The sequence below is a fragment of the Vidua chalybeata genome, chromosome 1 (genome assembly GCF_026979565.1).
Source record: "Vidua chalybeata isolate OUT-0048 chromosome 1, bVidCha1 merged haplotype, whole genome shotgun sequence".
Lineage (NCBI taxonomy): Eukaryota > Metazoa > Chordata > Aves > Passeriformes > Viduidae > Vidua > Vidua chalybeata.
In genome coordinates, this window is record NC_071530.1 from 21459480 (window position 1) to 21476732 (window position 17253).

The following is a 17253-nucleotide window of genomic DNA, read 5'->3' on the forward strand; positions in this document are numbered from 1 at the left end:
AGCAATGCATAAATAGGAAACAAACAAATTTTCCAGGCAAACTGGTTTGCCTGGAAACAAAAGAAAATAGGTATGTGATTCAAGAGGAATACAATGAGTCTACATCAATCAACATTCTGTAGAGTGTAATTAGTACATGGTTGAGCCTAATTGATATGCCTATCTGCTTACAGACTGGTTCTGGGTGAGTAAATATCTAGGTGGAGGTATGACAGACCATATGTATAAATCTCAGGGAAGGAGAAATTGCTATGATGGAAGTGCAGACGATTGATTAATCAAGACAGTTTTAAACTTAAGAACAAAACTTTACTGCATAAATACTGACTAACAAAATACATTTCTACTGTTTAGTCATTAATAAATATTAGTCAATATTACTCCATGTTCGAAGCAGTTAGCCCTTAACAGCCATCCTGTATTAGCAGACAATATACAATATTCCAGAGCCAATGCCAGGAATTCAGCACTGATGGTTACAGTCCTTGAGATTCTCAGTCACGGCAGCGCTCAGACTCAAGAGCTCTTCAACCAAGGATGTCAACACTGAAAAGGATGCCTTCCTTTCCCCTCCTCCAAGTCCAAATCCAGGATTTTCACCTTGTATAAAATATTGTAGTCTTCAGAGAGCTCTTAGTCCTTGACCTCTGACTCCTAGGACTTTGAGAGACTTACAGAGAATACTTTCCCAGGCTGCAGCAGATGCCTTGTCTTGCCCATCAGTTATGATCTTGGGTTTTTTCCTTATCTATTGTTTAGTTTCTGTTTCATTTCAAGCAGTCTTTTTCCATCTCTTAAGGTTGCAACTCTTCAATGATTAGTAAGGTACTTACAGTTCTGGGACCTTTGTTTTCAGCCTGTACCCATATTTTCAAGGCCTTTACTGACATCCCAGGCTAAAACTCCACATCATAACAAGAGACATCTAGCATAAAGCTTCAGCTGACCTGCAAGTTCTCATAACATATGGTAATGAGCCTAATAGGCCAGGACTGACTGTCTTACACAGGCACAGCGAGGGTAAGGCTTGAGGTTTATTTTTGACAAGAGCAAAACTGTTTTTAATGGGCATGAAAATATTTCCAAATTGCTTACACCGAATTAGTGTGATTTTTGAAATAGTTCAAAGCTAGCTAATATTAGTTAAATTTGGCTTAGCATGCTTCTACTTTCATGAGTGCCATGGGCATCTGCTTTGGCCACATAGAAAAGAGGTTTGAATAATGAAAACTAGTAGTGAGAAACTGGTACACATTTACTTAGTATTTCTTGGGTTTGCATAACTTATGAAAGGAATGAAGAAAACCAAAAGTATCGAGACTGACTGTTGATATTGAAATAATTACAATGACAATAGTAGCCACAGTGACAATTCAGAGAGAAGTACTGCCTTGAATTGAGATGTTGCATTATCCACTTTGAACATTGACCAGGGAATAGTAGATGCCTTTTTCAGCCAGAAGCTGCTGGTGGGTGCCCTGCTCTACGACCCTGCCATTCTGGACCACGCTGATCTTGTCAGCATTTTGGATGGTGGAGAGGCGATGAGCTATCACAATGCACGTACGACCTTCTCGAGCTTTATCCAGTGCTTCCTGGACAACCTGCACAATGAACAAACCAAAAGGTGAGCTACTCTGGCAGCTGCCATACATATACCTCAACTGCCATCTGTAAACTCTAATATGACAGTGAAGGAAATGGAATACCTGTTGTTCAAACTTCTTGATTTAGAATTAGCCTGTGTCTTGGCAGAGTCCAGATTGTTAGAGTGGATAATGCTGTGATAGTTAAGAGAATTAGAAGGAATCAAGCTCATTACTGAGATGCATGGCAGGAAAAAAAGAGAAAGTTATTTTAAATTGTAGGAGGTGTTCTGACTGGATATAAAAAGGATTCACTGCAAGGATAATTAGGCATTGGAACGGGGACAAAAACATCTCTACTGAATCTCCTTGAGATTTTCAAGTACCCTACCAGACATAGCATAAAGTAATATAAATTTGAGTTCAATATTGGCCTTTGTGTGAGGAGGAGGTTTAATTGGGGACCTCCACAGCTTCCTTTCATGACTGATTAATTATATATGGAAGTCAATATTCTTGGGCCAACTGGTATCATACTAGCTCTCATGATTTCACAGGGAGTCTCATGAATCATGTTTTCTTAAAGCTATCACTGGCAGAAAGCTATTAAAAACAATCTCTGCTTCTTGTATTTATTCCTTATGCTTATTAATGCAGAATAAAGTAAGAGGTTAAATTTAAATACCTAACTGGCATATAATCAAGAAAGCAATAAATCGTGGGATTATTTAATGGCATTTTCCCCTTAAACCTAATTTTTTCATGCCTACAATTGATCAAAACTTAGTAGAAATCTTAACTTTCCAGATTATAATATAAGATATAATATTTGCCTCTGTTAATTTTCTACAGCTGGATTGTACTTTTGTAGTATCAAGATACAGCTTTGGCCTTGAAAAATAAGTAAATGTTTTAGCAATTTTTACCTAAAATTTTCATTTTAGCCATGAACATGTAGGAAGAATCAGAAAGCAATAGGAGAAGGAAGAAAACTTAAGAAAGCCACATATCACAGTTTCACAGGAACAAAAAAACAAACAAACCAACAGTGTTCTCTGGCAGCATCCTCAATATTTTTGGCTTCTGTAGTTTGTGTGTCCTTATTCAATTTTGATAGCATTTTCTCAGTTGAAGCCTGAAGACTTCTAGGCTAAGGAATGCATTCTTCAAAGCAATTTCAATCTGCCTACTGCCATACGGATGTATAAAATACTCTTTTTTTCCCTCAAGGAAGGATAAGACATTTATATTTGTCTATTATTTGCCTAAATATGCAATTTGCATAAGACACCATATTTCCAGCTTTTGGCTTTAAACTGTGGATGTAAAAATAGTAATCATGATCCAAAAAAAGTTTAGATTCCAGATTCCTGGCTCAGACTTAAGTTACCTTTTCACTTTCTGTGTCTAAGGCAGAAGTAGCTTCATCCAGAAGCAGAATTTGGGGCTTGCGTACAAGAGCTCGGGCAATAGCGATACGTTGTTTCTGGCCTCCAGAAAGCTGGGTTCCCTTGTCTCCTACACGGGTATTGTATTTCTGGAAAAAATGTATTAAGTTCAGGCTGTGAGTGAAAATCAGTTTGGATGAATATTGAAGCATATCAACTCTGACACCAGCCTCCCATAATCTGCATATTCCACACAAGTAGCTTTCTGAAAACACCTGACCAGAATTTCTATCTCTCATAGATCTGTAGATCTTTTACTAGTAGACTTCTTTATAACATCAAGTGTTTAATAAATTCAAAGCAACATGCCACTCTAAGGTTGAAATGACGATGTTATTCTCAATCAGACAACACAACACCAAAAGTCAGTGAAAGTTGGTGACAATACTGGGGTTCAAACTCTGAAAAATCATGCAAAGTGAGATGAGCATTCAGGGGAAATGTGATTAAATTTTTAGCCTTTCTGAATACTTGTAATTACATCTTCCTGATCACTGCATAAGGACAAGATTTTGTGCATGGCAGACCTTTCATCTGACCCAAGGTGCTCAGTCTTTTATTATTATGTGTTTGTCTCATGCATATAGGTGAAAAATTCTTTGTAGTTTTTAGACCACAAGAATATTTGAAATTCAAATTCTGGCTAGGTATAACTGGAAGAAAGTGTAATCTCATCAGTCTCGCAGAATCTTTTACATATGCTTGAGACAGACAGGAGCTTAAAAAAAAGTTCAATTTTAAAAACCCCACCCCTTAGTAGCAGCTCTCAGTTTGTTATAATTTTGTGTCTTCTTCCCACAGATCTTAAAAGTTCCACTCTTCACCTGACAATGGAATCTCCCAGAGTGAAAATAAGTATGGGAAACACAATTAAGTAAGGAAAATATTTTAAAAAATGTTTCAAATTTATTTTCATCTCAGACAATTATTATACCCCAGGTAATTATAAGTGGACAGTTTTTCCCTGCCACATAAGTTAATATCCAGTTCTGAGAAGGAAAGAAAGGGAATAACTTACATCTGGCAGTGAGTCAATGAAGGAATGAATATTGGCTTGTTTTGCTGCACTAACAATTTCCTCAAAGGACACCTCCCGACTGTTATCTCCATAGGCGATGTTTTCAGCAATAGTGAAGTCAAACAGGATTGGTTCTTGTGAGACAATACCAATCTGAGCTCTCAACCACTGGATATTCAGTGCCTTTGCATTTTTGCCATCAAAAAGCTGAGAAAGCAAACATTTTAAAATTAGGCACATGGCTATATATGAACTTGAGACTTACTGTAAATTCATACACAGAAGTTGTGCAATTATAGCTCTTTCCTTAGCTCTTTCTTACCAATTGCAAGCCCACATAATCCCTCCCCCTCCTTCTTGTCTATGTTCCAAAATTTTCTAATTCATAGAAGTGAATGCTGCCTCAGTCCTTTTCTTTACTTCAATATTTAATTAGGATTTTGAAGACAGTGGAAGATAGGATATGCTGAAGCAACTTCAAAGAACTTTGGGTAAAGTTCTTTCACTTGTTTCTTCAGCAGGAAAATTTTCCTCTATTTTGTATCTATAAAGAAGAAATTTACTTCCTTAAGATATCACTTGCAGCCAGTTTTCTTTATTGGCAACTCTCTCATACTTCTGCTAAATATGCCTGCTGAATTGTTATAGTTTTTTATTAGATAAATAAAACCAGATTTTTTTAAATGTATCAGCTTCATAATTACACAAGTCACCTTAACTTGGACACAAATAAACCAGGACATTAAAAGAGCTGTTAAATCTCCATTAGAATGACCCAGTGCAGCACTTAGACTTCGTGTTGGGTGACAAGATCAGCTGGGTAGTTGAAGAATTTCCCCCCTCATAGCATGGCTGTTGGAGGACATTATTTTACTAACTCCACAGTTGGTGCTAGAACAGTCAATTTTCAGCCAATATAACTTTTCCTTCAATGGAAAAGGTGTCATAATGAACCTGATCCAAAATCCAATGAAATGAGGGAACGTTTGTGAACAGCTGTTCGGACAGTTTCTGATTTAAGCTGAACCCCTTTCACTCAGTTCACAGTGCAACTCAGCTTGAGAACTAGTCCAACACTTTTGTGGTTTCTATGGCACAGGTCTGTGCTTTATCCTTCAGTTTAACTGTTGTTGGTTATTTATGGACACAAGGTCAGAAACACTGATAAGGAAGTTGCATTTTGTTAAACACACTTTTGAGGCAACTATGCTGCTTCTTTCTACACATCACTTTGCTAAACTGAACCCTTTTGGGCACTTTTAACCTCAAAAAAATATTTTCTATTATATCTAGGCTTTATTTAAGTATAGTTTTATGTTTTGTGAGTATCTTTCCAGAAACAAGCTCTAAAATCCTTCTTATTCTCACTTCATGAAGGTCAAAATGTGTGTTCTATTTCAGACAAAACCTCTGAGCATATTTACATCAAAGAACAATTATCAGCAATTAACAGTACCACTATGTGAAAAAAAAATTGCAAAGTTGCCGAATTAGTAGTATAGGAAACCCTATATTTTAAACCAATTTTACTGCAAGTATTTACAATCTACCACTTAATAAGCAGGCATAGTCTTTAAGATGTTTCTGACAAGTTAAAATTATGAAAAAAATTACTTTTGCCAATGTTCACCTTTTTTTTTGAAAGAACATAGAGGGAAAATGCTATTACTAGATCAAACAAAACTAGATACATATATTCATTAGTTTTTAAAATGTTCTTATTATAAAAACCTCAAGAAATTTGTCCTGAATTTAAAGCCTTCATGTGGATCAGTAATTGTAATGTAGAAATAAAACTAGAAATACCTATTGTACTTATAACATCGGAGAAAATTAACGAGGAACACCCTCATTTAACCTGTTGACATGTTCTTGCAAAAATACTTACCATTTCTCCATCAAGTGGGTCATAAAATCTCTCCAGCAGCTGAACAACAGTGCTCTTTCCACAGCCACTGCTGCCAACAAGAGCCAGAGTTTGTCCCTTTTCTACTTTTAGGTTCAACCCTTGGAGAATTTTGACCTCTGGTCGGTTTGGGTAGTTAAATGCCACATCTTTGATTGTTATGTTTCCCTCAAATGTTTCCTATAATGAAAATATTATCACTGTTACCTCTTTAAGACAATTTCACAGATTATTAGAATAGAATTGCAGAAGTATCCCCACCCTCCCAGAAAACAATAGAGATTTTCAAAACAAATACCCTTTTGACTCCATGTGCGACAGCTGGACTCACAATAGAGAATTTGGTCCATATTGTGTTCAGATAGTCTCAAAGATGCATTGTGGTAAGGATGTAATCAGGAGAGGAAGAATCAGTTTGAAGAGAGTGAGGAGAGTGCTGTCCATATCACCAATAAATAGTATCACCCATCACACATGGCTTACTCACAGGCTTGTCTCCTCCCTCACTGTAACTGTCTATTGAGGGCACTCTTTCAAACAGCAGAAACAAGTGGGCTGCTGATATCTTGGCTTCGGCATAGTCTGGAGCAAAAGAACTGGTTTGTCCTAGTGCCATTGCACCAAATACAACAGCTGAAAACACTCTACAAAGAAATCGGGAAAAAAATATCAACAGAAAATGAAGAAAAGAACAGTGGAAATGTGGCTGCAGTCAACTTTTACTCAGAGAAAAAAAGAGGGCTAAATTTAGAAAGAATAAAGTAGTAATCAACTATTATTGCTTTAATTATTCACTTAGCTCCAGAAATTTCTTTTTATCCTCATTTAATGTCATGAGATAAACACGCCTGCATTCCAAATTCAGTCTTTTCATTACTTATTAGCAGTAATTTCTTTGGTTGTTAATTCTGGTTAGTATATTAAGTCTCTGCTGGGGCTATGAGGAAAGGGGTCAATGGATGGAATCATTGTTACTCTAATGCTGTTCCATCCTCACTGTGGTTTCCTCTCCATGGTTCAATGACCTTTGGGAGATAGTGATCACTTTTTAAGGCATCAGTGAAAATAAGAAATCAAGCCTGTAACAAGGTGACAATAAATATTTAATTTTCTACCACATCTCTGCTGGAAAATAATTACAGGATTTACAATACTGATAAAGATTGAAAACTTTGTTTTATTGGGTCTTGATGACTTTCATGTCATTTTATGGAATTTTGTGTAATTTATAGGCTACATTAGAATAGTTTAAGAACCTGTTGTCTTCAGCTATTACTTACTGCCACACACCATAGAAACAAAATCATCACCAAGAACAGCTATTTGAGATATGACACATCTTAGCCTGTTTTAAGGCAAAGTAAAATAGATTCATTTTTATTAACTTTGTCTTTTTTCTTCAGAGCTACATAAAGTGATCTGTTTTATTCTGTGTTTGAACAGTGAAGAAAGGCTCACACAGTTTTTGCTCAAACCCTCCCTTTTAAATCTAACCAAAAATTTACTCAGCTGGCTAGAGATGTTCAGCTAGCAGATGAAATGCAGACACTTTCTATCATCTTCTGGTCAAAATGAGCTGTGTTAATTATCTTTAATTAGGTTGGCAACAAAAAATGAGTATGGTTGACCTTCTTGGGTCTTGGGTATTCAGGTCACTGAAATCCGCACTGGTGGGATCTCAGTCTATCATACTGTTTCTATAGCCCTGTATTGAACTGTTGCTCTTAAATTATAAATAATTTTTCTGAACAGACAGAAAAGGGATTGCAAAAGAGATACTTACAAAAATACACTTTTATACTCCATGTGTCCATTTACCACTAGATAGGCACCAAACCGGAAACAGCCGGCATAGGTAAAGAACATCATTGCTTGTGAAAGGGCGAAACAAAAGCCAAATATATGTGCCTTCTTCACAGAATTTCTGTACAGAAAGAATGCATATTTTCATCAAAGTGTGCAGTCATACTGAAATCCTAGTACACAAAAAACCACTGACTTCAATTGATACTGTTATGAATGCAAAGTTTACATACACCGAAACATTAACTAAAAGCATATCTTCTCTCTCGTAGGGCAATAAGTTCTTATTTATGCTAGAACAACAGAAAGATGAAAGTCTTGGAGCTATCCCATCAATGTCAACCCTGAGAATGGTTAGGAATTGTTCTGCAAATCATGAGATATGAACTCAAAAGCCAGCAGCCTGGGAAAAAAGTCAAGTAATATCTTTTATGTCCTGCACTGTGCTTTAACCACTCATTTATTATGGTAGATGTGTTAGTGGCACCCCTGCTTCTTTCCTATTATATCTGTGTACATATATTTTCATTTCCTTTGCTTTTCTCACAGATGTCTGAAAATGAAACATTCCATTCTGGAACAATAAAACTTTAATTGGTAGAATCTATTTAGTTGTTTACTTTAAGACTTTTAAATTTTGATTTAGTCCAGACAGACTTATATTACTTTATTTCCAGCCCCAAACCAGTAAGTAATTATTCAAATGTTTTCAATCTTACTAACACTTTAAAAAGTGCCTCAATGTAATATTAAATTTACATTTAAATAGTTTTAAATAAATATCCAACAAATCAGGTGAAAATTTAGATTAGGACACTTCAAAAGCTCACTTAAAACCAACATTTTTCCAAACCAAGTAACATTGTAATAGAAGATACCACTATTATCACAGATAATTAATTAAATCAAATTTTAAAAAATGTTAAGTGGTGGTGCTTGCATTTGTCAATACAGATATGCAAAACATTGACGTAAATTCTGAGATAACTAAAATATACATTAAATCATACACACTATTAAAAAAAACTATTATTGTTGAAGTAAATATTTGCAATTTATTACAGATTTTTTTAAGCTTAGTTATTTTTATTATACCTGTATGGTAGAATCAGATGTTCTCCATACATCGACTCAAATTTTCTTTCTCGGGTCAAGCTAACAACAGTTCTAATATTTTCTATTGCTTCTGTGGCAATCTGCAATAGAAAAACAAATGTTTTAATCAAAAGTATGTTGCATTTCCTTATTCAAAATTAATAGAAGATTCGGTGGGAATATTATTTTATATTTAATACTGGTTATTAAAATCATAGGCTGTTGATATAAAAATAAGCATTTTACATTTTTCTTTTCAGGACAATGAGATTTTCTTATAATGCTCAGAATTTTCTGATAAGACCTCTTTAATGTTCTACAAATAAATGGTGAAAAACTATTAGACAGCAATAACAAATATAGAGAAGATGCTCAACATGAAAAATGGCATATTAGCATTCAACTTCCAGTCCGCAGAGTTTGGGCTATAATCAAAATGTCCAAGTTATGTAGGTGCCTTTGAGCCTGAGATCTCAGCAGTAAATATTTGCTCTGATACCTTCTTTTAGCTTGCAGATTCTTTAGACTTGAGTCATTTGTATACATAAATGTTCCAGGGGATATTCACATTACATATTAAAAAAAAAAAAAAAAAAAAAAAAAAAAAAAAAAAAAAAAATCACTGTTAGGGTGGTCAGGCATTCAAATAGATTGCCCAGGTAGGTGGTGGAGTCACTGTCTCTGCAAGTGCTCAAGAGATGGATGTGGTACTTGGGGATATGGTTTAGGGGTCATTATGGTGGTGCTGCATTGGTGGTTGGACTTGATTTTGAAGGTCTCTTCCAACCTTGATGATTCTCTCAAAAGACTCTCAAGGCTTTAATGCATTTTGCTATTGTACACATTTAATGTAATTTTAGTTTAATTAAGGCCATAAAGTAAGGTCTTTTAGTAACCTAAGTTCAGCAACTCTTTGCAGAAAGTGAATTTTCCAGGTGGACCACTATTTTTACTGAAAAAAAAACTCCTATATTTTTTTAAAAAGTGAGATTTAAATAACATGCCTATAGTCCAGTGCTTGCTTAGGTGGCCTTGAGAAGGGAAAAGAAAATATTTAAGTTTCAAAAAAAAAATCATAAATATTTCTAACACCTGTGCTAATTCTTCACAATATGCTACATTAAGAAAGTCTTTAGTGTTTATTCCAAGAATTGTCAACTACTTTCTATCACATCTTACAACAAAACAACATAAAATAAATGCTCATCCCTCAGAGACAAACAGAAGAAATGTTCTCAATTGAAAGGAAGAGAATGGAATTGCATGACCTTAGATAAATTATTTTCTTTTCAGCAACTTTTAAGAAGAGTAGGACACAGGAAGAGATTTTAGAAAAGTTTTACCTTGAAGAAAGCAGTATCTGGGAAGTGATGAAATAGTTGTTCTGTCCCAAAAGGATTTTTGGAATGAAGTGACATTAAATGCCTTCATTTAATTTGTTAAACAAGAGTCTAGCCTTCTTGCTTTTCAGTTCTCATCTTTCTCTTCCACTCAAGAAACAAAGGAATGGCAAACAGAAACCAGTGGATATATACATATTATCACTGCAAACATTAATAAGATGAAGAAGGAGAAAAAAAAAAAAAAAAGCAGTGTAATAAATGTAAGATAGATGGCATGACAAAAAGGGATGACAGGGAAAAAAAAAAAAAAAAGAATGTCAAAATGAGAGTGGTTGCAAAATAAGGAAAACAAAGATGTCTAGAAAAGGAAGACAAAGAGAATATGCCTGAATTGTCTTTAGCACATTCCAACATTTAACTACAAAAATAGTAATTGGTTAATACCATAAGTCTTCAATTGTTATTGAAGAGGTGTGATGCTCTGTAGGTCTACTAGTGTACCTGGCTGTCTTTGGAACTTGCATATTGTGAAAAGTTCTGTACTCAGAAGTCATTCATCCATTAACAATGCTTTGGTAAATATGACTGTATACATTATACAGGAATAGATTCATTTCTCTAGACCCACCTTTCCTGCAGCTTCCAGCTCTCGTTTATCTTTCTTAGCATGCCCAGCCAACATCTTCATTTCAATCATTCCTGCCACTGCAATGATGGGCACAACAGCTAAAAGTAGCAGGGTCAGCTGCCAGCCATAAATTAATGATATAAGAATTCCAGTCCCCAGGTTGGCTATGTTTTGGACAATTAATGCTAGTCTGACACCAGTTGCCTGGAGAAAGAAAAAAAGGCATTTCTTACCAACATAACTGCATTTTAAATAAGGAAAGCATTTTCACCCACAAAATTCCTGATTCTCAAAGCACTGCTTAGAAAGTCTTAACACAGTTTTGCTATTTTTCAAAATGGCAATTTCTTAAATGCTTTTGTAAAAAAATATCTAGATCATATTTATTTCTTCTCTCCCCATAGTCTGATTACTTCAATTTACTCTTCAATTTCTAAATTCTGTTCTTGAAGCTGAACAAGATTTTCCCTCATCATATACTCACATTTACATCTAAACATTGAAATCTGTCATATTTTCTAGATCACAGAGCTAGCTTTACAAGTCATCACACAGAGCCCAATGAAGAAGAAAATTAAATATTTAACTTCTCCTATGGAAATAAAACCAAAGATACTTCAGAATCCTTCAGTTTATAAAAAAAAAAAAAGCATATAACTTCATGTAGTAAAAATTTTCTTAAGCATACACAAATGATTACATTCAGTGTACTTTAGCTTGATATTACAGAAGCTATCTGTAGTAAACGACAGAATTTACTTATAAAGAATCTCCATAAGGTAACAGAAAAAAAGGAAGTGAATTGCTGACAGTTCTTTTTTCTTTAAGAAATCTGTACAACTAAAAAACTAGCAGGAGATTGTAAACTGAATATATTTAGTTGCATGTCTTTAGGTGAATGAGACCTCTTGGAAAAGACTTCTTAGGTAGGATATTCCCAATAAATTTGTTTAATAATAAAGATCACAATATAGCACAATAGGTTTTTTTTTTAGAAAAATTTATTTGGAAATTAATCTGTAAATACATATTACCATAATTTTCATAAAGTGCATCAGTACATTCTCTACCAGCTATTGGTATATATATATAATTATTATACATACCAATAGCTGGTATAATAATTTATATATAATTTATTTTATTAATAAAATAGACTCTTTTATAGTACATTTTAGTTGTCAAAATCAAGACTGTTATCCAGCTAGTCAAACCTAATCTGCAACTTCATTACATGCGAAACCAAACAGGAAAACTTCCAACCCAAAATTTTACTTACTCCTTTCACTTGAGAGGCATCATTAGCAAGTCTTGTAGTTAATGCTCCAGTGCTATTTTTAGGATTATCAAACCAGGCCATATCCTACAATAAGAAAACTTATTTTTAAGACCAGGTTTTGGACATTTCAAATAAACTGCTAAATAAATCTGGTATGTGGCAGTGCCTCAGTTCTACATATTTAAATAAGTTTGATTCCATCATTGCACATTGAATATATTTAGAAAGAAGTGTAATCTTGTGAATCATTGATGTATTCATTGTCGCTGCTGAGAAGGAAGGGGAGCAGCTGAGAGATTCCCAAAAGCAAAATTTACCCTCCCCCACTGCTGCTCCGTCACTGAATCTGCTTGGAGGAGAGGACTCTTTGGTCACACTCCCTCATGGCTGCAAAGCTGTTTGGGGAGGGGATAAGTGTAAAGCATTTTCAGGTTAAAAAATGAAATATTCCTTGCTTTGTTTCTTCCCATATTGAAGAGGCTTATTTGCAAGCTATGAGACACCGACAAACCAACAAAAACAACAAAAAACCCCAAACCCAACCAAATGAAAAACTGTTCTACCTGATCAAAGCTAATTGTTGGGATCAGGTACACAGTTTATGATTTATTCACCACCTGACCAAATATCTGATTTAAACTGCAATGTTTAAATGCAAATGTAGTATGCATTTAATGAGGTCCTGGTAATGTATTAGAGGCATTTGCAACCTCAAGACTCAATTGTAAGATTGCCTTTTCATTAGATTTTTAGTATGGCTGATCTATAAATTGTGATTTTTCAGACTACAGCAGTTTTCTGTCACATTGAAAATAGTCATGTTCACATGAATCAAATTCGGTGTCTACATGTAGCTTTATTTGCAAGACTTAAAACCCCATATCTATCATATTTTGTATTTCAAAATCTAAAATACTGATCCTGAAATCATGCAAAATTAAAACCAATTTAGAATTACTTCACAACATTATATTCTATTTATATTTTAACTCCCTGAAAGTGGTTTTACTTTCCAGTACACAATTTTATTGTTGCAATAAATAATAACAATTTTAGATTTGGAGGCTTCTATGAAGACTTCCAATAACATATCTGTACATATCACAATTTAAATCAGACATTTGAAGTAAGAGTTACAGTGTAAGTTGTGTTGCATTTCTTTAGGGGAGAAAGGGCCCAAAGAAAGCAAAGCAGGCAAATGAACAGATAATGGAATACTGCTGGTGGAAATCAACTTGTCAGGCCCTTGTAACTTGGCTGTAAAACTAAGTCTTTGGAAGAAGTACATAAAAAGCTCTTGTATTGATTTAAGACTCTCCCTCTAAGGATACTGTGCATAACCACATGTTATTTGCCAATTAATCAAATTGGTTTCTAGTCTGATTTAAACAATCTTCTCTGTATGATAGAGTGATGTAGAATACAGTTATTTTATACCAATACCATCAGTTATTTTATACCAATACCATCAATAACCTTAGAAATCATCAAGATATTTATTATCTTTACCTGTCTAAGCATTGCTTTAAATGCCATGAATCGAAGCCTCATTGTAAGAATTTCTCCAGCTTTGCCAAATGTGAAACCCTTTTTGAGAAAAAGCACAATGCTTAGTTTAGTATTACACTGTTTGCATTTATTCAAGAAATATTTTAGATAAATTGCCTCTACAATGTCAAAATAAAATATATTGTGGTCCTGTTTGCAGAAAGCAAATGTAAAAGCAAGTTTAATATACATAAATTCTAGTAGGTTCACAGTACTGACATTCAAATACTATTAATGAAAAAAAATATAGGGAGCATAGCAATATTTCCTAGCACTGCTTCACCAGTATGCTTTAAGAAGAAGGTTACTAATCAACACTTTGATTTCATTTTTCTGAATCAATGTCAGATTTAAACAAGTACATTTACTAATTTAAACATTTAGGTCATTCATTTTAGATTAAAGGCTTTGTAAGGCAACCTGGGTTTAGTCAAATGCATTGGTCAAATTTTTAAAATTACCTGAACATTTATAAACTGAGCAAACCTATCACAGCCCTGTACTACTCAGCCTTCCATACTCAAGGCCCTTTTCACTTGTGCAACAAGACAATTCCATAAACAAACCAGGTTTCTGCAAGAGGCTGTTTATGCTGCTGTCCCAAGCACGTTATTATTTCACTCCGTGGGCTCACTTAACAGATAAAATTATACCAACATGTTCCTAAATTATAAACTGGACTACATATGGAAATATTTAATATGATTACTACTTTTTTTTCTTTTTAAGTGGCACTGTTGTAGCAGGTCCAACCCTTCGTATTTCAGCAGGAGGAAATTAATATCAGAGTGATGAGTGTTACATGACAAACTGGGCTTGGGAGTCTTTGGGGACACCCACAGGAGAAATATGGGACGTTCCCTTGGACAAGGAAAGGACTAGGGAAGTAAAAAAATTGGAGAAGAAAGGCAGGAGATTGATAGATTTTTATTTACTAAGAGATTCAAATAGGAAGGCTTGAGGTGAGAGGGGGGTGGTAGAATGTCAGGACTGGAGAGGTTGCCTGTTAGCTGGCAATGGAAAATGAGTGAGAAAATCCAGAGTTTGGTGCTGAGAAGTGTCTGACTGATGAACAAGATGGGAATTTCTAAAGTTAAGAGGTCTGAATAGAATCAAAAGACTCTTAAACACAAGCAGCTCTAGGTCAAAAAAGTTTCAGCACAAGACATATCTAGATCCATTAATACAGGTTCTGGTTTGAGTAGGAGACGTATTATGAAGATGCAAATTTTTAGTATATTTCAGGTCTGGTTTCTAAAATATGATGAACAATTAAAATAAGGTTAAAATATTAAAACATACCTGAAAAAAGAAAGTAAAAAAGGAAATGATCCCAAGTACTAAAAACAGCAGTGAATATAAGTTGCTCTGTTTTCTTAAGACGTTCTTGTCAGTCTCTGAAAAAATCTATAATATAAAATTTGAAACAAAGTTTTTATAAAATTAACTAACAATCTAAAATACTCTCATCTTTCTCTGTAACTTTTTTTTGGCAATCAATTGCATTACTATGAAATTTGATCATATATTACAAAACATTTAATATAACAAGCATATTTCAGGTTGTAGCAAGATTTTTAGCACTTTGTAAGTGTCATAAAATTTTTCAGATTTTTGCAAGAATGCTTCATCCACTCTTCAGCTTCACTGTGCGGTGATAGTTTTTAACCTAATTTTATTAGAAATAAATATTGTGGGCTTATAGTTTTTTGCTTATTTTATTCCAACTTACCCCTATAATTTCAGAAAATATGACTGCAAATGCAGGTTGTAAAGCTCCATTGATAATTGCACACAAGGTTCCAGCTACAAAGTATGGCCATTCAGTTTTGTTCAACTTCATAATTTTCAGAAATGAAGCTGGAGGTACTTCTTCAGCCTAAAAAATGTGAACTGCATTAGGACAAACATGAATGTATTTGGAGAAATACTGAGAAAAGGAGAGATTAATAATCAATTTCCAATTCCCAGAATCTATTCAGGGGAAGCAAAACTGTATAGTTTTTAATAACATGAATAAATATTGTACTTTTTTTTTGTTTTGTTATTCTAACACAAGGGAGATCTGTACACTCTGTCTACAGCTCTTGTCCTTTTATATTAGTTTACCCGTGTAATTTTAGTTAGTGAATACTTCGGTATTGGTCAGTGATAACTGAGCGACTCATTCTGGGCATACTGCTGTGTGCAATCCGTGGCTTGATTAATTCAAGTAATTCTTCATTAAGCAATTTATAATAGTAAAATAATTGCTGTAAATAGTAATGTAATCATTTTTTTGGGGGGTGGGGCGTTGCAGGTTTTGTTGTAATGTGTTACTAATATTGAGCTAAATATTTTGGCTTTTATCCAAAAATTATTGTTTAACCCATATAGACTATGTTGGTATCACATGTAAATATATGTGAGCATATTTCTTTTAAAGGAAATTTATTTTTGAGAATAAATTCTTCATCTTTGTTATAGATTTTTAAATTACCATTTTATTTCTATATTCATTTATTTGAGACTAAAAAAGCAAGTTATGAATATTATCAGTCAAAGGCTATTTAATATTTAAAAATTCTCATACCTTCTTGTACCTTTTTTTCAGCAGGAGAATAATTTTGGCAAACTTTGTTTAAGGAATTAAGTTCACTAACAGCTCTGCAAAGATACTTACAGGTGAAGCTTTTTCCTCATCAGGACTATCATTTTGCTCTCCTGGCTTTTTCATGCTTCTCCGAGTTGATCGTCTTCTCAATCCCCTAGTTAAGGATTCTTCAGATTCTGGTTCAAATTCACTGTTTATGACACTACATACATTCTCATAATTTTCTGATGATGGAAGTACATCCTCATAATTTTCTGATGATGGAACTTCAGCTTCTATTGTCTAAAAGTGGGGAGAACATTATGCTAAAATTAAACATGCATATATTACTTCAAACTTTCAAAATTATGAGGTAAAAAAAGTAAAAGTAACTTTGTTTCAGCTGAAAGAGATATGGAGGAACAACATATAATGCCTTAAGGAGGTATGAAAATCTGTATAATATTTATTAGAGCTCTATCTTCAGAGCTTTAGTCATATATGAGTTTTGCATCTCTCATGAAAATTCTTACAGTAAGTGGAAGATGAGGACTGAGAGTAGATGCTCTATTTTTTAATGAATTAAATAAAAAGTTTTAAATTGAGAGTAAAGCCTTTGCACTCCTCTTGGGATCTTATAGAATGAGTTCTTGGGGGATATAAATTTTATTTATGAAGTGATAAAACATTATCGCTTTTACTGGAAAACACACTGAACAATTCTTGACTTTAAATGGAATAAGGAAGTTCAGCATGAAACAAGTCAAAAAGATTTTGACTGAAAAATTAGAGCAGCCTGGAAAAGAGCCTTACCCTTGGTGGTACTTTTGCTACTTCTTTGAGAGAATAAATAAATGTCTACCCACCCTAAGGTATTTGATAGCAACTGGATTCAAAGTTGCCTTCAACTTGTGTTTTGTTTTTTCCAGAATTTTTTTATTTCTTACTGCTTTCTGTATTACTAATAAAAATATTTTGCTTGCTTTCAATTTTTTAAAATTGTTTTAAAATATTCTTTCCCTTCTAT

General features: G+C 34.0%; 1 protein-coding gene across 1 annotated transcript in view; it reads right to left on the bottom strand.

The window, feature by feature from the left end:
- Positions 1-293: 293 nt before the first annotated feature.
- ABCB1 (ATP binding cassette subfamily B member 1) overlaps positions 294-17253 on the bottom strand; it is a 35426-nt gene continuing 18466 nt past the window's right edge. The window contains exons 15-27 of the mRNA XM_053952119.1: positions 16317-16529; positions 15387-15533; positions 14957-15061; positions 13616-13693; positions 12107-12190; positions 10828-11031; positions 8857-8957; positions 7742-7882; positions 6446-6602; positions 5941-6138; positions 4053-4259; positions 2977-3123; positions 294-1604 (exon numbers count right to left, since the gene is read on the bottom strand). Of these exons, the coding sequence (XP_053808094.1) occupies positions 1410-1604; positions 2977-3123; positions 4053-4259; positions 5941-6138; positions 6446-6602; positions 7742-7882; positions 8857-8957; positions 10828-11031; positions 12107-12190; positions 13616-13693; positions 14957-15061; positions 15387-15533; positions 16317-16529 (1977 nt within the window). The 3' untranslated portion in view covers positions 294-1409. The remainder of the gene's footprint in view (positions 1605-2976; positions 3124-4052; positions 4260-5940; positions 6139-6445; positions 6603-7741; positions 7883-8856; positions 8958-10827; positions 11032-12106; positions 12191-13615; positions 13694-14956; positions 15062-15386; positions 15534-16316; positions 16530-17253) is intronic.